Source organism: Pristiophorus japonicus, chromosome 10, assembly GCF_044704955.1.
Source record: "Pristiophorus japonicus isolate sPriJap1 chromosome 10, sPriJap1.hap1, whole genome shotgun sequence".
Lineage (NCBI taxonomy): Eukaryota > Metazoa > Chordata > Chondrichthyes > Pristiophoridae > Pristiophorus > Pristiophorus japonicus.
In genome coordinates, this window is record NC_091986.1 from 502,097 (window position 1) to 523,993 (window position 21,897).

The 21,897-nt window shown below is 43.9% G+C and overlaps 1 protein-coding gene across 1 annotated transcript in view; it reads left to right on the forward strand.

Moving 5' to 3' along the window:
- LOC139274682 (cilium assembly protein DZIP1-like) overlaps positions 1 to 21,897 on the forward strand; it is a 455,193-nt gene that overhangs the window by 212,882 nt on the left and 220,414 nt on the right. The window contains exons 9-10 of the mRNA XM_070891361.1: positions 13,633 to 13,678; positions 21,534 to 21,566. Of these exons, the coding sequence (XP_070747462.1) occupies positions 13,633 to 13,678; positions 21,534 to 21,566 (79 nt within the window). The remainder of the gene's footprint in view (positions 1 to 13,632; positions 13,679 to 21,533; positions 21,567 to 21,897) is intronic.

Sequence of the window (21,897 nt, forward strand, 5' to 3'; positions counted from 1 at the left end):
TGTTTTGTTTTCAGAAGTTACATGATGTTTTAATTGTATTATTGTCACGGTTTTGATCTTTTGAAGCTATCACTATTGTAAATAACTCTGATGCACTTACTTCTGTGAATTCATTATTAGTTAGAAAAGCCGAGCATTGGTCAGATCTTTCCGTGTTGAATCACTTTGGATCAAAATAACATCTGTACCAGATGTAGATCCTTCCCAGGAACTGGCATCTCAGATACTTGTATCATCTACTAACACTCTATGATTTTATGAAGTATGAAACTTGCTGGTACGTCAGCATATGACTGATAAGAACATAAGAAATAGGAGCAGGAGTAGGCCATATGGCACCTCAAGCCTGCTCCGCCATTCAATACGATCATGGCTGATCCGATCATGGACTTGTTAATTCCTGGATTCTTTTACTTCAATCTGGTTCAGTAAAATTACTGAGTCGAATACCTCTTGTGCTTTGAACAAAGCAGTCTTTATTACCGGCCAGTAAGACCTATCAGACAGAAGATATACTCTCTGGATAGAGCGTACACACTCCCTACGGATAGGTGAAGTTACATCGTAAAGCGTTAACAGTTATACAGTTTTGAAATCAGATAACAAAATACAAATGGATTGGCAGTCTAACTCAGACACTCATTAGTCAATCTATATGAGATGTTCTTCTTGAAAGCTCAAGTATTGCCTCCAAATGTTTCAATCTAATGGTGTGACTATTTACTGAGACCTTGCAATTCTGCAGATGTATTTCATGTTACAATTATATATTATTGGCAGGATTAGTGACTTGAAACCTTGAGACAGATTGTTAGCTATGCTGATGTTGCACTATTTGCAATCTGACATTCTCCCAGCTATTCTTCCATGGCTTATACATTTTCATATATCCCGTTTACTTTACTATCCTTAATTCCATATATTCCGTTCAGATATCCACAGACTCAGGTCCACTTCCCTGCCCACTCTCCATAACCCCTTATCCACTTATCATTTAAGAAACTGTATATTTCTGTCTTAAATTTATTCAATGTCCCAGCTTCCACAGCTCTCTGAGGCAGCGAATTCCACAGATTTACAACCTCTGAGAGAAGAAATTCCTCCTCATCTCAGTTTTAAATGGGTGGTCCCCTATTCTAAGATCATGCCCTCTAGTTCTAGTCTCCTCTATCAGCGGAAACATTCTCTCTGCATCCACCTTGTCAAGCCCCTCATAATCTTATACGTTTCGATAAGATCACCTCTCATTCTTCTGAATTCCAATGAGTAGAGGCCCAACCTACTCAACCTTTTCTCATAAGTCAACCCCCTCATCTCCGGAATCAACCTAGTGAACCTTCTCTGAACTGCCTCCAAAGCAAGTATATCCTTTCGTAAATATGGAAACCAAAACTGCACGCAGTATTCCAGGTGTAGCTTCACCAATACCCTGTATAACTGTCGCAAGACTTCCCTGCTTTTATACTCCATCCCCTTTGCAATAAAGGCCAAGATTCCATTGACCTTCCTGATCACTTGCTGTACCTGCATACTATCCTTTTGTGTTTCATGCACAAGTATCCCCAGGTCCCGCTGTACTGCGGCACTTTGCAATCTTTCTCCATTTAAATAATAACTTGCTCTTTGACTTTTTTCTGCCAAAGTGCATGACCTCACACTTTCCAACATTATACTCCATCTGCCCACTCACTTAGTCTGTCTATATCTCTTTGCAGATTTTTTGTGTCCTCCTCATACATTGCTTTTCCTCCCATCTTTGTATCGTCAGCAAACTTGGCTACATTACACTCAGTCCCTTCTTCCAAGTCGTTAATATCGATTGTAAATAGTTGGGATTCCAGCACTGATCGCTGCGGCACCCCACTAGTTACATAGAAACGTAGAAAGTAGGTGCAGGAGTAGGCCATTCGGCCCTTCTAGCCTGCACCACCATTCAATAAGATCATGGCTGATCATGTAACTTCAGTACCCCATTCCCCTTCTCTCCATACCCCTTGATCCCGTTAGCCGTAAGGGCCACATCGAACTCCCTTTTGAATATATCTAACGAACTGGCCTCAACAACTTTCTGTAGTAGAGAATTCCACAGGTTCACAATTCTCTGAGTAAAGAAGCTTCTCCTCATCTCGGTCCTAAATGACTTCTCCCTTATCCTTAGACTGTGACCCCTGGTTCTGGACTTACCAAACATCAGGAACATTCTTCCGGCATCTAACCTGTCCAATCCCATCAGAATTTTACATGTTTCTATGAGATCCCCTCTCATTCTTCTAAATTCCAGTGAATATAAGCCTAGTCGATCCAGTCTTTCTTCATATGTCAGTCCTGCCATCCTATCTCTATCTCTGTCCTATCTCTATCTCTGTCCTATCTCTAACTCTGTCTCTGTCCTATCTCTATCTCTATATCTGTCCTATCTCTATCTCTATCTCTATCTCTGTCCTATCTCTGTGCCCAAATTTGGCCGGAGAGCAACTTGATTTTTCTGGATTATCTTAAAAATCCCCATTCTGCACATTTAATTTGCGCCAGTGTAAGTGAGTTAGTTGGGATTTTTTTTTTTCAAAAGCAGCCACCTACGCCTGTTTTGGCCATTTAAGCCAGTTTGGACAGCTAATAGTTGCTCCAAACTAACTTAGGCCAACGTATGTGGCCACTTGTGGTCGCACAGAAAACCCTTGCGGAGAGTTAAGAAATCAGCGCAGGTAGCCAGAGATGGGGGTGGGGAAGGGAAGCACAGAGGACCTTGCAAAGCACTAAACACCTTCACAACAACATTAAGGAAGCATAAAAACCATCAATAATAAATAAATAAATAAATAATAAAGCTTAAGTCCTACCTTCCTAACGGTCCCTCGAGGGACTGGACTTCTCTCTGAGGGACTGGACTTCTCTCCAGGGAAAACTTAATCAGTGTTGGGTCATAACAATTTGACATGTGCCCACACAAAATGCAACGTTCTCTTCACACTGCTGCCTGCTGGCCCATGTTTTATTGAGAGGTGCTGTTGATGATTATCGGGTCGTCCCTTCAGCCAGGGATGGAGCGGCGAGCATCAGGTCCAGCTCACAGCCTGCAGGACGTGATGGGAGGGCGAGGAACTACTGTGCATGCGCGTAGACTCCACCACGCATGCGCGCAGCTGCCGGCACTGTTTTCGGCGCAGGCCTAAGCTCCGCCCCCCCACTCCACGAGAAATGCTGCGCTAGGACCCAGGACACACAGCAGAGCGGCCAGAAACGTTAGTAAGTTTTATGGCGCTGTTTTGAGCGCACAAAGTCAGTGCATCTTGGGAGAGTGCGTCGGAAAAAGGGGTTGGGGAAATTTGGGCCCACTATCTCTATCTCTGTCCTATCGCTATCTCTGTACTATTTCTGACTGTACTTTTACTTCTGAACAATCTCTGACATTGTACTATCTCTGTCTCTGCACTAACTCTGTCTCTGTACGATCACTTCTTCCTTGTACTTGGGCTCACTCTCTTCTACCCTGGATATGTGCTATCATTCTCTCTCTCCCTTGCAGTTCGTTGCTTTACACCGCCCCGACCCACGTGATCTTTGCCATCGCCAAACTCGTGACACCAGCCCAATACGGCTGCTGCTGCTGCTGTTACAGCCCCCGCTTGCAGAACAAGCCGCACAAGCAGATGGTTGCATTCAAAGATTAACAGTTCTCTCACTCATCACATAACTGACAGCTTCGATTACATTGGATTTCCCTATTTTTTCTCATGCTTTGCATGTTCGCGCTCAACTGCTGCATTTTTCTTTTTGTTGTAGTTGAACTGAGTTTCTTCCGCATTCATCATTTCTTCTTGTCATATTCATTGGACAGTTTCCCATAATTGCTAACTTGTTCAAACAGTTGAGTTCTCTCTTTGGATTGCTTCATTGCTATGTTCTTCACAGCTGTCTGAAACACCAGAAGATTTCTGCCTTTCAGCAGATTATGTGTTTTACACTAGAGACATTCAAATTCAAATCTTCAGGCTAGTAGAAGCGATCATCGCTAGATTTTGATCAAGTGTTGCCAACGTTTTCCTTGGATTTTGACTGAGAATTTTCAGAAACATGTCTTTTCTATTCTCATTTTGTTGCCTTTATCTTCCTGCAAGTCTTCTTTGACTTTGAGAGCATTCAGACTAATTTCTCTCTCTGCCTTTCTCATGGCCTTGAATTTAATCGACTATGTTTGTGGGAGTTGCTGTGTGGAAATTGGCTGCCGCATTTCCCACATTACAACAGTGACTACACTCCAAAAGTACTTCATTGGCTGTAAAGCGCTTTGAGATGTCCAGTGGATATGAAAGGCGCTATATAAATGTAAGTCTTTTCTTTGAGCCACCAAGACAAACCAGAGGGTGACCACTGGGCAACAAGGGCTATCCGCTGACCACCTAGCTCATGACTCCGCTCTATAACACAACCAGTTGTGTTACGATCATGGATTCTGTTCCCATGGCTGCCTGCTATGTTAAATTATACCCGCTTCGCATTCCTATTATCTCTTTCTATGTCCTGCTACACGTTTTCTTTCCTATCAAAAGATCGCATGCAGCACCAGAAATTGCTGCTGTCTGTTGATTATCATTATTGTAACGTTCAGCCTAGTGCTGAACGCCCTGAGCAGCTGAATGCTCCGCAAGGACTCTAACATATCTCAGGACTCAGGGTCAGCATTGGGCGACGGGGGCGGGGCGGGCAGATTGGGACCAGCAATCGGGCGGTGGGGGGCCGAGGTCAGGGCCATAGGCAGCTGACATAGAATAGAATTCAGACGTTTTCTATATGCATAAATAGTAAACGGGTAGTAAGAGGAAGGCTGGGGCTGATTAGGGACCAAAAAGGAGACCTACTCATGGAGGTAGAGGGCATGTCTGAGGCACTAAACGAGTACTCTGGGGGCGAAATTGTGTAGCGCCCCGTTTGGGGTAGTAACAGCCACCAGGCGCGGAAGTCCTGCCCCGTGACCTAAATTCGGGTTACCGCCCTGTGAGCAAGTGGAGCGCAAATGTGCTCCATTGCACTGTGGAACGCGAGCACGGTGGAAGGGTTCTGTGAAAGGCGCAGAGCTACGTGGGGGAGGTCTATTAAAGGGGAGGGCCAAGCTGCCGACTCTGCAGGGGAGGAACAGGTCCCGATCTGGACCACCAGAGAGCCGGGTGCCTTGGCCTCAGCCTGGCACACAAGCGCAGTGCTGGGTTGGAAAATCGAGGCACGGACCCCGGGATGCAGGCCCCGTGTTCTGGCATTGCCCGATGCAACCTTTAGGGGGCACGCTACCGAATTTTCGCTCCAGGGTGAGAACAGGTCGCTGCGCAAGGTGATGACACGGTAATCACTGGCGCATTGGAGCGGGGTGCCACTGGTTACCTCGGGAGTCGTTAGCGACGCCGCGCCCAGGCGAAAAGTCGTTTGTGCATTAGTGTCCCCCCAGGGGTGCTAACTAGAGGCACAAATGCCCCGAGGTTCTCCCCCCTTTGCATCTGTCTTCACCTTTAAAAGCACCATGCAATGAGATCAACAAGGACTGAAAGACAATCCTGATTAAAATTAAAAGGGGGGATCTTAGTAAGAAAGTTGTACTCATGTTGTGGGATGTCAAACCACAACAAATTATTTGCCCAAGCAATGAAGCATGATTAGGGTGATTTCATTATGGAAACTAATGTTAGTCTGGTTTTATGTGATGGGATGGTGAGGGCAGTTCTAGTCTGATAAACATTAGGTTTACATTTTCTGATGGAAAATTATGGTCTGCTCACGTGATTTTCCAATATACCCTTCCAATTAACAAGACTTCTTGTTGGGATTTAAAAAAAAATAACGCTAATTGACTTAACTCAACGTCAGGATGATTTTGGGAGGGGAACAGAGTAAAGAGAAGCTTTCCATGATAAACAGATAGGCAGCTCACATCCTATCTTAGTCCTCAAGGAAAAAATCGGACAAGGTATCTATTGAGTATGGAGAAAGAGTCAGACTGAACACTGTGAGCTCAAAGTAAAGTATGACCGTAGTCTTTTATTGCAGGTCTCCAGAGTACCTCTCCAACCTGTGAAGCCTTCTTTAAATACCTGTGCTCCCAAGGGATTATGGGATCCGTTGGGACTCCGGGGAATGAGCCCTCTGGTGGCTGTACAGAGTAAATACAAGTCCACATACATAACAACATTCCCCCCCAGTCAATAGTGTAACTATTTACAGGGTGAGTTGATCTGGGGCTCTTCTTGCCCTGGTTGATCGTCTTGGTGTGAAAGCTGGTGTTGTTGAATAATTTTTTGGGCTCTCGCTGGGTTGCTGTGCAGCTGGTCTTGCTGGGCTGTCTGGTGTGTTGGGCCCTGCAGGGCTGCTGTGGATGGTGGATTCTGCTTCGTGGTCAACCGGGGTGTCGGTTGCCACTGGTGTGTGTGTTGGGGGATCAAAAAAGGTAGGGTCCAAGGTGGGTTGCTCAGGGTGGTCCGTGAATCTGAGTTTGATTTGGTCCAAGTGTTTCCGTTCAATGAGTCCATTTGAAAGTTTCAACCGAAACACCCTGCTCCCCTCTTTGGTCACGACAGTGCCGGGAAGCCACTTGGGACCTTGTCCATAATTTAATACAAATACAGGATCATTTACTTCAATCTCGCGTGATACATTTGCGCGATCATGGTATGCACTTTGTTGAAGCCACCTGCTCTCTACTTGTTCATGTAGATCAGGGTGAACTAATGAAAGCCTTGTCTTAAGTGCTCTTTTCATGAGCAGTTCAGCAGGTAGGATCCCAGTGAGTGAGTGTGGTCTCGTGCGGTAACTAAGCAGGACTCGGGATAGGCGAGTTTGCAGTGAGCCTTCAGTTATCCTCTTCAAGCCTTGCTTGATGGTTTGCACTGCTCTCTCTGCCTAACCATTGGTCACTGGTTTAAACGGGGAAGATGTGACATGTTTGATCCCGTTGCGGGTCATGAATTCTTTGAACTCAGCACTGGTAAAACATGGCCCGTTGTCGCTCACCAGAACATCGAGTAAGCCGTGTATGGAAAACATGGCCCACAGGCTTTCAGTGGTGGCAGCAGACGTGCTAGCCGACATTATCTCACATTCAATCCACTTGGAGTACGCGTCGACAACCACAAGGAACATTTTACCCAAGAACGGGCCTGCATAGTCGACGTGTACCCTAGACCACGGTTTGGAGGGCCAAGACCATAAACTTAGCGGCGCCTCCCTGGGTACATTGCTTAATTGCGAGCATGTATTACATCTGTGAATGCAGGACTCTGTCCACATCGATACCGGGCCACCACACGTGGAATCTGGCTATCGCTTTCATCATTACGATGCCTGGGTGGGTACTGTGGAGGTCATTAATGAAGGTGTCTCTGCCCTTCTTGGGGACCACTACCTCGATTGCCCCACAGAAGGCAGTCTGCTTGTATAGACATTTCACCTTTGCACCACTGGAACGGCTTTATCTCTTCCTGCATTTCCACTGGGACACTGGACCAGCTCCCGTGAAGCTCACAGCTTTTGACTCGAGATAATAAGGGGTCCTGACTTGTCCAGGTTTTGATCTGCCGGGTAGTGACGGGTGATTGCTCACTCTCAAATGCTTCCATAACCATGGCTAGATCTGCGGGCAGCGCCATTTCCACCCTCGTGGTGGGCAATAGCAGCCTACTGAGAGCATCGGCGCAGTTTTCTATGCCTGGCCTGCGGCGGATGGTGCAGTTGTATGCAGACAATGTGAGCGCCCATCTCTGGATGCAGGCCGATAAATTGGTATTTATCCCTTTACTCTCGGAAAACAGGGATATAAGTGGCTTATGGTCAGTTTCCAATTCGAATTTTAGCCCAAACAGGTATTGATGCATTTTCTTTACCACATCGACACACGCTAATGCTTCTTTTTCAATCATGCTGTCGACTCTCTCAGCCTTAGACAGACTCCTGGATGCATAAGCAACCGGTTGCAGTTTCCTGAAATCATTAGCTTGCTGCAATACGCACCTGACACCATATGACGACGCATCATATGCTAGTACCTAACGCTTACATGGATCATACAACGCAAGCAATTTGTTTGAGCATAACAATTTTCTCGCTTTTACAAAGGCATTTTCTTGGCTTTTGCCCCAAACCCATTCGCCCCCTTTTCGTAGTAAGATATGTAGTGGTTCTATGTAGGGTGCTGAGACCCGGTAAGAAGTTACCAACGTAGTTCAAGAGTCCCAGAAACGACCACAGGTCCATCACGTTCTGTGGCCTCGGTGCGTTCTCGATTGCCTCCGTCTTCGTGTTGGCGGGCCTGATGCCATCCACCGCAATCCTCCTTCCCAGGATCTCCACTTCAGGCACCAGGAAAACGCACTTCAAGCGTTTTAACCTGAGCCCCACGCGGTTGAGTCGACTAAGAACCTCCTCCAGGTTCTGCAGGTGCTCGACTGTGTTCCGACCTGTGACCAGGATGTCGTCCTGGAAGACCACGGTGTGCAGGACCGACTTCAGTAAACTTTCCATTTTTCTCTGGAATATCGCCACCGCTGATCGGATTCCAAACGGGCATCCGTTATGAACAAAAAGACTGTGCATGTTGATGCAGGTGAGGGCCTTCGATGATTCCTCCAGTTCCTGCGTCATGTAGGCTGAAGTCAGATCCAGCTTCATGAATGTCTTTCCTCCCACCAGCGTTGCAAAGAGGTCGTCAGGTTTTGGTAGTAGGTGTTGGTCCTGCAGGAAGAAATGATTGATAGGTACTTTGTAATCACCACAGACTCTGACGGTGCCATCTCCCTTGAGGACTGGGACCATAGGACTGGCCCACTCGCTGAACTCGATCGGTGAAATGATGCCCTCTCGTTGCAGCCGGTCTAGCTCGATCTCTACCCTTTCTCTCATCATGTACGGTACTGCTCTCGGCTTGTGATGGATGGGTCACGCCCCCGGAATTAGGTGGATCTGCACTTTTGCTCCTTGGAATTTCCTGATGCCTGGTTCGAACAGCGAAGGAAATTTGTTTAAAACCTGGGCATACGAACTGTCGTCAGCGGGCGAAAGCACTCGGATGTCGTCCCAGTTCCAGCGTATCTTTCCCAGCCAGCTCCTGCCAAGCAGTGTGGGACCATCGCCCGGTACCACACAGAGTGGTAGCTTGTACACCGCTCCATCGTAGGAGACCTTTACTGTAGCACTGCTGATTACAGGAATCAGTTCTTTTGTGTAAGTTCTTAGTCTTGTGCGGACTGGAGTTAATACTGGCCTTGAGGCCTTGTTGCACCACAACCTTTCGAAAGTCTTTTTGCCCATGATGGACTGGCTCGCACCCTTGTCCAGCTCCATTGACACCGGGAGTCCATTTAGTCCAACATTCAGCATTATCGGGGGACAAATCGTGGTGAATGTGTGCACCCCATCTACCTCTGCCTCCTCTATCTGAGGCTCTGGTTCGTAGTGATCCTCCATGAATCTGTCCTCCTCTGCAACGTGGTGGTTTGCAGGATTAACAGGCTTAGCAGCTTGCCTGCACACTCGGAGGCGTCCCATTGTTCCACAGCCCTTGCAAACGTATCCTTTGAATCGGCATGAATCAAAACGATGATCACCCCTACAATGCCAACAGGGCGTTAATGGCTTTGCATTCATCACCCTTGATGGTGGACTCTGAGTCATCTGTGAACGTGTAGCTGCAGGTATGTATGACCTGCCCTGCATGTTACGATTCGAAAAAAACATCACTTTGTTCACAGTATTTGTAGCAGCACTTGTGTGCTGAGAGATTTGTTTAGTATTGTCACTGGTGGCAATGAACACCTGGGCTATCGCTATGGCCTTACTCAAGGTTGGGGTTTCTACAATCAAAAGCTTGCAAAGTATGGTTTCGTGGCCAATGCCAAGTACGAAAAAGTCTCTGAGCATGTGCTCCAAATGTCCTTCAAATTCACAATGTCCTGCAAGGCGTCTCAGCTCGGCGACATAACTCGCCACTTCCTAGCCTTCACACCTTTTGTAGGTGTAGAACCGGTACCTTGCCATCAGAACGCTTTCCTTCAGGTTCAAATGCTCTCGGATCAGTGTGCACAAATCGTCGTACGATTTCTCCGTGGGTTTCCCTGGAGTGAGCAGATTCTTCATGAGACCATACGTTGGTGCCCCACAGACGGTGAGGAGGATCGCCCTTTGTTTGGCAGTGCTCTCTTCCTCCTCTAGCTCATTGGCCACGAAGTATTGGTCGAGTCGCTCCACAAAAGTTTCCCAATCATCTCCCTCTGAAAATTTCTACAGGATGCCCATTGTTCTCTGCAACTTCGGGTTCACTATCTGTATCTCGTCGCCAGTTGTTGAGTATGGAGAAAGAGTCAGATTGAACACTGTGAGCTCAAAGTAAAGTATGACCGTAGTCTTTTATTGCAGATCTCCAGAGTACCTCTCCAACCTGTGAAGCCTCCTTAAATACCTGTGCTCCTTGAGACTCTGTGGAATGAGCCCTCTGGTGGCTGTACAGAGTAAATACAAGTCCACATATATAACAGTATCTACATCAACTACAACCGCAGGCATTTAATAAATTTAATGATAGGATGACCACTGTGTAAAAGTGAGTTGATGTTGTCCATTCACCTCTGGGTTCAAATCCAGTTCTTAGTTTAATAGCTGTAATAGTGTTTGGGCGGTTTGAATCCAGTTCCTATAGATTCATAGCACGAAAATGTAGATCACTTTCAATTGGTAATCTCACTAAGAAAAGCTAGAAGATTGTTGATCTGGGTAAAAGAAAGAAAGTCAGACTGGTCCAAAAGTGGGTTTTCTTGGGGTAAGAGATTTACTTGACGTTTATTCCTGTTATTGTCTGACCTAGGAGCAATTAGGAGCAGATAGTAAAGCTTTTACCGATATATAAAACGTAAAATAGTGACTAAAGTAAATGTTGGTCCCTTAGAAGATGGGAAGAGGTCTTTAATAATGGGAAATGTGGAAATGGCTGAGACCTTAAACAATTATTTTGCTTCGGTCTTCACAGTGGAAGACACAAAAACCATGCCAAAAATTGCTGGTCATGGGAAGAGAGGACCTTGAGACAATCACTATCACTAGAGAGGTAGTGTTGGACAGGCTAATGGGACTCAAGGTAGACAAGTCCCCTGGTCCTGATGAAATGCATCCCAGGGTATTAAAAGAGATGGCGGATGTTATAGCAGATGCATTCGTTATAATCTACCAAAATTCTCTGGACTCTGGGGAGGTACCATCGGATTGAAAAGCAGCTAATGTAACGCCTCTGTTTAAAAAGTGGGGCAGACAAAAGGCAGGTAACTATAGGCCGGTTAGTTTAACATCTGTAGTGGGGAAAATGCTTGAAGCTATCATTAAGGAAGAAATAGCGGGACATCTAGATAGGAATAGTGCAATCAAGCAGACGCAACATGGATTCATGAAAGGGAAATCATGTTTAACTAATTTACTGGAATTCTTTGAGGATATAACGAGCATGGTGGATAGAGGTGTACCGATGGATGTGGTGTATTTGGATTTCCAAAAGGCATTCGATAAGTTGCCACACAAAAGGTTACTGCAGAAGATAAAGGTACGCGGAGTCAGAGGAAATGTATTGGCATGGATCGAGAATTGGCTAACTAACAGAAAGCAGAGAGTCGGGATAAATGGGTCCTTTTCGGGTTGGAAATCGGTGGTTAGTGGTTTGCCACAGGGATCGGTGCTGGGACCACAACTGTTTACAATATACATAGATGACCTGGAAGAGGGGACAGAGTGTAGTGTAACAAAATTTGGAGATGACATAAAGATTAGTGGGAAAGCGGGTTGTGTAGAGGACACAGAGAGGCTGCAAAGAAATTTAGATAGGTTAAGCGAATGGGCTAAAGTTTGGCAGATGGAATACAATGTCAGAAAATGTGAGGTCATGCACCTTGGAAAAAAAAAAGTAAAAGGGAATATTATTTGAATGGGGAGAAATTATAACATGCTGCGGTGCAGAGGGACCTGGGGGTCCTTGTGCTTGAATCCCAAAAAGTTAGTTTGCAGGTGCAGCTGGTAATCAGGAAGGCGAATGGAATGTTGGCCTTCATTGCGAGAGGGCTGGAGTACAAAAGCAGGGAGGTCCTGCTGCAACTGTACAGGGTATTGGTGAGGCCGCACGTGGAGTACTGCGTGCAGTTTTTGTCACCTTGCTTAAGGAAGGATATACTAGCTTTGGAGGGGGTACAGAGATGATTTACTAGGCTGATTCCGGAGATGAGGGGGTTACCTTATGATGATAGATTGAGTAGACTGAGTCTTTACTCGTTGGAGTTCAGAAGGATGAGGGGTGATCTTATAGAAACATTTAAAATAATGAAAGGGATAGACAAGATAGAGGGAGAGAGGTTGTTTCCACTGGTCGGGAAGTCTAGAACTAGGGGGCACAGCCTCAAAATACGGGGGAGCCAATTTAAAACCGAGTTGAGATGGAATTTCTTCTCCCAGAGGGTTGTGAATCTGTGGAATTCTCTGCCCAAGGAAGCAGTTGAGGCTAGCTCATTGAATGTATTCAAATCACAGATAGATAGATTTTTAACCAATAAGGGAATTAAGGGTTACGGGGAGCGGGAGGGTAAGTGGAGCTGAGTCCACGGCCAGATCAGCCATGATCTTGTTGAGTGGCGGAGCAGGCTCGAGGAGCTAGATGGTCTACTCCTGTTCCTAATTCTTATGTTCTTATGTTCAATTAATGTGTTTACTGGGTACCCACATTGGAAAGTGTGTTTAATTCTTAGAACAGACATCTCTTACTTTAATGAAGATAAAGGATTGATACTATGACTAATGTTCTCCTAACATGACTTGCCAAGATCAAGCAAGTCTTTGGGATTAAAATTGTACTTTTATAACAACATAAATATAACTTTCTATTTTTCTGATTAAAATTTCATGCATATCTGCAACAATCTAATTATATATTAAAATGCACGATCTATTATTTTTCTATATTTTAGAAACTCAAATGAAACAATAGATCATCTTGGTTTGTATAAAGTTATTAGGACTGATTTTCTGAATTCACACTTACCATTGTTGAGCCTCGCATGGCAGCCATGCATATTGGGAAATCACTGGTTCGCTGCACTTCCCATAATTTTCTATCCATTATATGGCGGTGGTACATATTTGGAAAATTGGCATTATAATGGGCCGTACGATTTCTTTTGACAGATCGCGTAGCTCTCCAGGAAAAGGGCCTGTTTTAAAAGATCGAAAAAATGAATGTTGTTATTTATTTTTTAATTAAAAACCCCACCCATGAAGGAAAGTTTATATTTAACACTATTAAAATATTTTTCTAAAAATTTCAATAAAAATATTTTTTATAAAACATTGAATGTTTTCTATTACTTTATTTTTAAAAAAGTGAAGTGTTCTTTTTATTTATATGTGCATTTTTTTTTCGTTTTTAGGGGTATTCTCATTGATAGTAATGGGAGCTCGGAGCTCAAAGGATGGAACTGGAAGTCAAACATTTGATTTGGTTGTTAGAATTATAGGGTCGATGTTACGAATGTGTACTCCATGCAGACACTGTCATCTGCCAGGAGTATGCATTGGTAAAGTCAGCTCTTGAGTCCAATTTTTAAATCGAGCTGTGCTTTTCTTTTCCAGCTGAAAGCATGTCCAGTCAAATCTCCAAAGATAGTGGAGTCTCCAAGTAAGACACTATTTATATGATATAGCAATGATTTGTTCTTTTTGAACCAGAAAGTAAATTATGGATGAAGTGCAATTATAGATTTTCCAAACAGATGCAGCTAGAGTAAAAGAAAGAGACCCTGAATTCTTAGTTTCCTTCAACTCTGCCAAATTTTGTTATTTAATATCTAAAAATTTAGAATGTCAAATGGGAGCCAATTCTTTGTAGTTTTTATTGACTGCCTGATAACTTTACAGATAGTGCACTTACCCAACTCCTGCTGAGCTGCCTCCAATGCCCTCTACTGATACTGTTTTGCAGATTGTGAAATTTATCAAGTTGTTTACGAAAGAACAACAAATAAATTACTAAGTCCTATGGAGATGAACTGAAATTTAACAAAACACAAGAAGGGTTTGATATGCAGATCGCTTTCTGAGAAGGCAATTCTTGTTCCAGCAACAAACAAATCTCTAACTTTTAACAGAGACCTAACAAAAGAGTACACATTACCTTTCTGAACTAGCTACTGATTCTGAAGTATTCTTTAGAGCTGCGCATACACTGTTGTTCAATTTCATCAAATTGCAGACTGTCTGGCCTTGCTTCAAAGGTTGCATATTTCACAAAAGCTGTTACGTCCACATGTCAAAGGAGATTCCATTTTGCAGTTACTGCTATTCCTAAGTGAAGACTCTGTTCTATAGCCAGGAATCCATGTACATGACTTGAATAATATACTCCCACATTAAAATTGCAGCAATAGGGCAACTTCAAAAGTGAATTTGAAGAAAGAAAGAAAACAGTAGAATAAATACTGTAGCAAGAGTCTCTACAGTCACTCTCCCCTTTTGATTAAAGTTTAGTCTCTGCATATAGTTAGAAATTTGTTCTATCTCATGGTGGAAAATCACTGTCCCTTTGAGAAAAATCATATCCAGAATGTCCATGATTCCCAGTGAGAGCACTTAAATGTATAAACATGTTAATGTTATATAATAGTGGGAACTTGATAATAAAGTGAGATAAATTGCAATCTGCACCAGGTCAGAAGTGAAACATTGGATTGGCAGTTAGGGCATTTGTACAAAGAGATTGACCGACAATCAAAGAATGAGCAAGATTGGTGATACAAAATCTATCGAACTTACTCATTATTTCAATCTCCACACCTAGGGCCCAAGTTTCGGGCCGCGCCTGGAACGGCGCAACCCCGACCTGGATGCCCATTTTTCGCGCCACAAAGTGCGCCTAAAAAAAACTTATAGATTCTCTGGCTCCCTGCTGGTCCTCTGGAGTCGGGCGCGGCACAGCATGAGCTGTAGAGGGCGGAGCCAGGTCCCTGCGCTGAAAACAGTGCCGGGACCTCTGCACATGCGCGCTACAGTGGGCGCCCAAAACTGTGGAAGGGGCCCGAAGCACGCAGCCCCTAGCCCTGGCTGAATGGCTGCCTCCCACGCCCAGCTCCTGCTTCCTCCCGACCCGACTCGACTCCCGCTCCCCCCACCACCCCCCCCCCCCCCCCGCCCCAAACTGTGCTCCCGACCCCGGACCCGACCCAACGCCATCTACCTGTAAATCTGGTGCTGGGGACGGGCCCAGCCCGAAGTCTTGGGCCCGGCCCGTTCAGCCTTCCTCCCCCCTTCTCCTCCCCCCCCCACCTCTCCTTCCCCCCCACTTCTCCTTCCCCCCCCCCTTCTCCTTCTCCTCCCTTCTCCTTTCCCCCCCTTCTCCTTCCCCTTTTCCCCCCTTCTCCTTCCCCTTCTCCTCTCCCCCCTCTTTCCCCTTCTCCCCCCTTCCCCTTCTCCTTCTCCCCTTCCACTTCTCCTCCCCCCTTCCCCTCCTCCCCCCCCTTCTCCCCCCTCCCCCTTCTCCCCCCTCCCCCTTCTCCCCCCTTTCTTCCCCTTCCCTCCCCCTTCTCCCCCATCCCTCCCCCTTCCCTTCCTCCCTCTCTGCCTCCCTCCCCCTCCCCTCTCTCCCTCTACCCCACTCCTTCCCCTCCCCTCGCTGTCAGAAATACAGACACTGACAGACAGAGAGTGAGAGACACACACAGACAGACAGTCAGAGAGATAGAGACACTGACAGAGACACACTGGGAGGGCATCCCAGCACGCTGTTGGAGGGCTCCCGGTGCTGCAGTCGGTAAGCAGAAAAGGTTTTATTTATTGATTTAAAAAAAAACATTATTTCTTATTAATTTTTTTTGATTGATTTATTGGTTGATTTATTGATGTTTTCATCATTTATTATTGATGATGGCTCTTTATTTGTAAAACTGAAGTGTTTAATGTTTGTAAACTTCCCTTTAAACCGCACCCCCCCCATTTCCTATGCCTGATTTGTAACCTACGCCTGATTTTCTAAATTGTAGACAAGGTTTTTTCGAGCGTACAAAAATCTTCACTTGCTCTATTCTAAGTTAGTTTGGAGTAAGTTTTCACTGCCGAAACTTTGAAAACAGGCGTAAGTGGCTGGACACGCCCCTTTTGGAAAAAAAATTCTGTTCCAAAGTGAAACTGTTCTAACTGACTAGAACTGGAGCAAACTAAATGCCGAGAATTTGAATTTCTAAGATACTCCGTTCTACACCAGTTGCTCCAAAAAATCAGGAGCAACTGAGGCCGAAACTTGGGCCCCTAGGATGTACACTATACTGGTATAGAACAGCTTCTGTTCCAACTGGTAAAGAAGATAATGAGGAGAAATAGCTGCAGTATGAACCCTGAGAGAATTTGGAGTGAGGCCTTCATAGAATAGCTTTTGTAATTCTAAAAATATGTGGGCACCTCACAGTGATGCTTCTTAAATTGCTGTAAAGAACTTGCATTTGTATAGTTCCAACGCATTTAACAACCATTTAATTATTTGTCACTGTTATTATGCAAGCAAATATGACAACCAATATGTACATAGTCAGATACCACAACAGCAAATGAATGAATAATTGGTGTTAGATTTTTGGGTTCCTTTACTGTAGACATTTTTGGCTTCTGGGTTATATATTATTTTCGTCGGTCAACGCAATCTCCCTACTCTCGAGAGCGTTTTCACTCACCCTGATATCTCGGTGAGTTTCATAACATGCCATGAATAACAAAAATAATTCAACTACCAGTTCGATGCTTAGACTTCGAGAGTTGGTCGAATAATTCTAACAGAAACACCAAGGCTTATTGTAGTTTTTAAATGTCAAATTTATTAAAACAATAAATGAACAAGAAAATATCATAAATATAACATATAGGGTTAGAAATTCCCCAACCTTGCGCCGGGTTTGTCGGTGGTATTTTGCTGTTTTTGGCGGAAAACGGTGCGGCAGGAAATTCCCTGAAGTCTTGCGCTGGCAGTTTTTAAATACTGCTGGAGAGTGGACCGCTGGCGTGCAAGACTGGAAAAAGCGCTTTCGCCTGATATTTGGCACGTAGCTTACCTGTAGATAGGACAAAAAAAAACCCGTGGAAAAACCTGCATTGCAGCCTTTGGAATGGCAGTAGATATGAAGACCTGCAAACAAGGTAAGTTAAAGTTTTAATTTTTTAATTCTTTTGCAGCGATTCGTTAAAAAAGAGTCTTGGGAATGTTTTGTGATTTTTTGGGGAGATTTTTCTTTGTGTTTTCCCCCCCTCCCTAGGCCCAACTCGCAGCGGTATTGGCCTCAGAGAAAATTTGTGGTTTGCACCACGAATCTTCGTGCAACACCGATTTTTACCACTAGGCATCAAAGTCATAGTGGTATTTTTGGCGGAAAAATACCGTTATAACCAAAAATTGAATTTCTAGCCCATAGTTATTAAACTTTATTAGTACCTCATAAAGTAGAAAATTAATAGTACCCATTCTATTTGCTGTTTGTGGGACCTTGCGCAAATTGGCTGCTGTATTTCCTACATTACAACAGTGACTACACATTAAAAAAAACTTAATTGGCTGTAGAGCGCTTTGGGACATCCTAAAGTCTTCTTTCTTTTTCTCTTTCTCTCTCTTTCACTCACTCACTCACTCACTTTTCCACCAGATCAAATTCTTTGATTTGTAAAGGGTAGGCGAATAAATATCCCTGAAACTACAATTGAAGCCAATGAGTTATTTAAATAACTACACAGAGCATCCCAGATCATAAAACTCACTGACTATTGGGCCAATGGGTCCAAGAATAAGCCTTTCTGTGCCATATGGAATGATTCACGGTTATCTCTTCCTCTTCAGTCTTGAGGCTGTGTCTTGCTATAAGAGAAATTGGAGGGAAGGTGAATAAGAACTACTTCAACTATCAATCAAAATGTCATTTACGGCTACAGCCCTCTGGATTTGAAAGTTGGAACAGAATGTTGGAAGTCTCTTGTTCTGAGAGGTGGCTATGAGGACTCTTTCTGTGTAACCCTATCTCTGTTAAATGATACAGGTTGTTAGAATCATAGAAATTTACAAAACAGAAGGAGGCCATTTCGGCCCATCGTGATCGTGCCGGCCGACAAAGAGCTATCCAGCCTAATCCCACTTTCCAGCTCTTGGTCCGTAGCCCTGTACATTATGGCCCTTCAAGTGCACATCCAAGTACTTTTTAAATGTGCTGAGGGTTTCTACCTCTACCACCCTTTCAGGCAGTGAGTTCCAGACCCCCACCACCATCTGGGTGAACACAAGAAATAGGAGCACGAGTAGGTCATTTGACCCCTTGAGCCTGCTCCGCCAGTTAATAAGATCATGGCTGATCTGATAATGGACTCAGTTCCACTTCCCTGCCTGCTCCCATAACCTTTTATTCCCTTTCGCTCAAAAATCTGTCTATCTCTGCCTTAAATATATTCAATGATCCAGCCTCCACAGCTCTCTGGGGCAGAGAATTCCACTGATTTACAATCCTCTGAGAGAAGAAATTCCTCCTCATCTCAGTTTTAAATGGGCGGTCCCTTATTTTGAGACCATGTCCCCTAGTTTTAATTTCCCCTATGAGTGGAAATATCCTCTCTGCACCACCTTGTCGAGCCCCCTCATTAACTTATATATTTCGATAAGATCACCTCTCATTCTTCTGAACTCCAGTGAGTATAGGCCCAACCTACTCAACCTATCTTCATAAGTCAACTCCCTCATTTCCGGAATCTGAACAGCCTCCAATGCATGTATATCCTTCCTTAAATACGGAGACCAAAACTGTCGCAGTACTCCAGGTGTGGCCTCACCAATACCCTGTACAGTTGTAGCAGGATTTCTCTGCTTTTATACTCTATCCCCTTTGCAATAAAGGCCAACATTCCATTTGTCTTCCTGATTACTTGCTGTACCTGCATACTAACTTTTTGTGTTTCATGCACAAGGACCCTGAGTCCCTCTGTAATGAAGTACTTTGCAATTTTTCTCCATTTAAATTATAATTTGCTTTTCTATTTTTTACGCCAAAGTGGATAACCTCACATTTTCCTACATTATACTCCATCTGCCTAATTTTTGCCCACTCACTTAGCTTGTCTATATCCTTTTGCAGATTTTTTGTGTCCTCAATTTGCTTTCCCACCCATCTTTGTATCATCAGCAAACTTAGTTACATTACACTCGATCCCTTCATCCAAGTCATTCGTATAGATTGTAAATAGTTGAGGCCCCAGCACCAATCCCTGTGGCACCCCACTAGTTAATGTTTGCCAACCGAAAAATGACCTGTTTATCCCGACTCTCTGTTTTCTGTTAGTTAGCCAATCCTCTATCCATGCTAATATATTACTCCCAACCCTGTGAACTTTTATCTTGTGCAGTAACCTTTTATGTAGCACCTTATCGAATGCCTTCTGGAAATCCAAATACATTACATCCACTGGTTCCCCCTTATCCACCCTGTTCGTTACATCCTCGAAAAACTCCAGCAAATTTGTCAAACACGATTTTCCTTTCATAAAACCATGCTGACTCTGCTTGATTGAATTATGCTTTTCCAAATGTCCTACCACTGCTTCCTTAATAATGGACTCTAGCATTTTCCCAATGACAGATGTTAGGCTAACCAGTCTATAGTTAACTGCTTTCTGTCTGCCTCCTTTTTTAAATAGGAGTGTTTCATTTGCAATTTTCCAATCCGCTGGGACCTCCCCAGAATTCAGGGAATTTTGATAGATTACAACCAATGCATACATTATCTCTGCAGCCACTTCTTTTATGACCCTAGGATGCAAGCCATCAGGTCCAGGGGACTTGTCCGCTTTTAGTCCTATTATTTTACTGAGTACTACTTCTTTAGTGATTGTATTAAGTTCCTTCCTCCCTATAGCCCTTTGATTATCCCCTCAAATCCCCTATAAACCTTCTACCAATTACTTTAAATCTATGACCGCTGGTTGTTGACCCCTCTGCTATGGGAAATAGGTCTGTCCGATCCACTCTATCTCGGCCCCTCATAATTTTGTACACCTCAATAAGGTCTTCTCTGTCTCCTCTGTTCCAAAGAAAACAACCACAGCCTGTCCAATCTTTCCTCTAACAACCACAGCCTGTCCAATCTTTCCTCTTAGCTAATATTCTCCAGTCCAGGCAACATCCTCGTAAATCTCCTCTGTACCATCTCTAGTGCAATCACATCTTTCCTGTAATGTGGTGACCAGAACGGCACGCTGTACTCTAGCTGTGTCCTAACTAGTATTTTGTTCCCTTATCAAACTGGATTTCGGAGCCATGCAGCCAAATGATCGATAAGTTCTCCTGATCACGAGACTTCATGCTGCTTGCAAACTTGTAAAATTACCCCTCTTATGTACAGAACAGATGAGCATGAACATCAAATACACCTGGCTTAAAACAAGTTGAAACTCATCACCATGGGCAGAATGGCAATGTTTTGAATTTCAAATCAAGAACCAATTTGTTCAGTGGAATAACAACCCTTCTGCAAATTAAGACAAGTTCTATAATCCATTACAAAAACAAAGTGGCACACAAATCCAGGTTTTTATATATTTGAAGTAGAACACTGGTATGAAAAATACCCGGTTGTATTAACTATCCAATTCCATAATTTCAGAGGAAAAGTAGTGGCCGATCTTCTGAGAGCTATATATTTAATTTCATAAATGGATCCTCATAAGGGAAGTGGACTTCAGTATATTTTAAAGGATGAACATTCCTTTGATCTGCAAGAACATGCACTTATACTTCAACACAAGGGATCCCATATATTAGTATACACTGGACTATTCTTCTCCCGACATAGTGATATCTTTGTACCTTCTTACTTTTCTCACTATTACCAAATTAATCACAAAGCTCAGATGGGAGATATCTGAAAGTTATCATATCCCCTTATTAGCACATAAACCCATAATTTTGGATTTTTGGTCTTTCTGATATGTTACTTTTTTCTCCCAAATATCCAGAATGGATGATGTCAGAAATAAAGGAAGTTATGTACTCCTATTTAAGACAAGTTACAGCTAATAGTACAGTAAGTGAGCGGACTAGCCTGCCCTACCAAGGGTTTCTACTTCCTCACATTTAATCAAAAATTACTTTTACTAAAAATAGAGAAAATTAACAGCGTGGAATTGAGCTCCAAAATTGATTTATTGAGCTTAACTTGGCATTGGAGCCTGTTCTTTTGAGCTGCTGCTATGGAGGTTACATTTAGTATATAGAATCTGCAGACTAAGAATAACCACCACTGGTTTTAAAAATTATTTGGATCCTTTTGCTTATCTTTTCAGAATTAATTGAATATTCCATAAATGAACTTATTAATAGCGTATCACTTAGAAATTAGCTTTTTGGAATGCATGATAGTTTTTTTACTGTAAAACTATTTTATTGAACTTTTGAATATGACTGAACAATGTATTTATAAATAAAAACAAAAATGAAGCACTAATTCTTTTTCTCTTTGTTATAGTAGTTACTGCAACTTTTCCACGAAGAAAACCAGGTAAAGGTAACTTCTGGTCTAAACAATTTCATATAAATTAACAGAAAATGCTGGAATTACTCAGCGGGTCAGGCAGCATCTGTGGAGAGAGAAACAGAGTTAACATTTCAGGTCGATGAACTTTCAGCAGAACCGTCGCACCTCTCCATTAATTTTCGGCCCACGAGTAGCCTGCAGCCCAGTATGCGCCCTGCAAAACTGTTGTGGGCATTGCCTGCAGCAGCTTCACAGGGCGCTATCAGATTTTCGCTCCAGGGCGAAAGTGGGTCGCTGCGCATGATGATGTCGGCACAGTGGCCCGGGTGCTACCGGCAGGAGCGGGGCACTATTG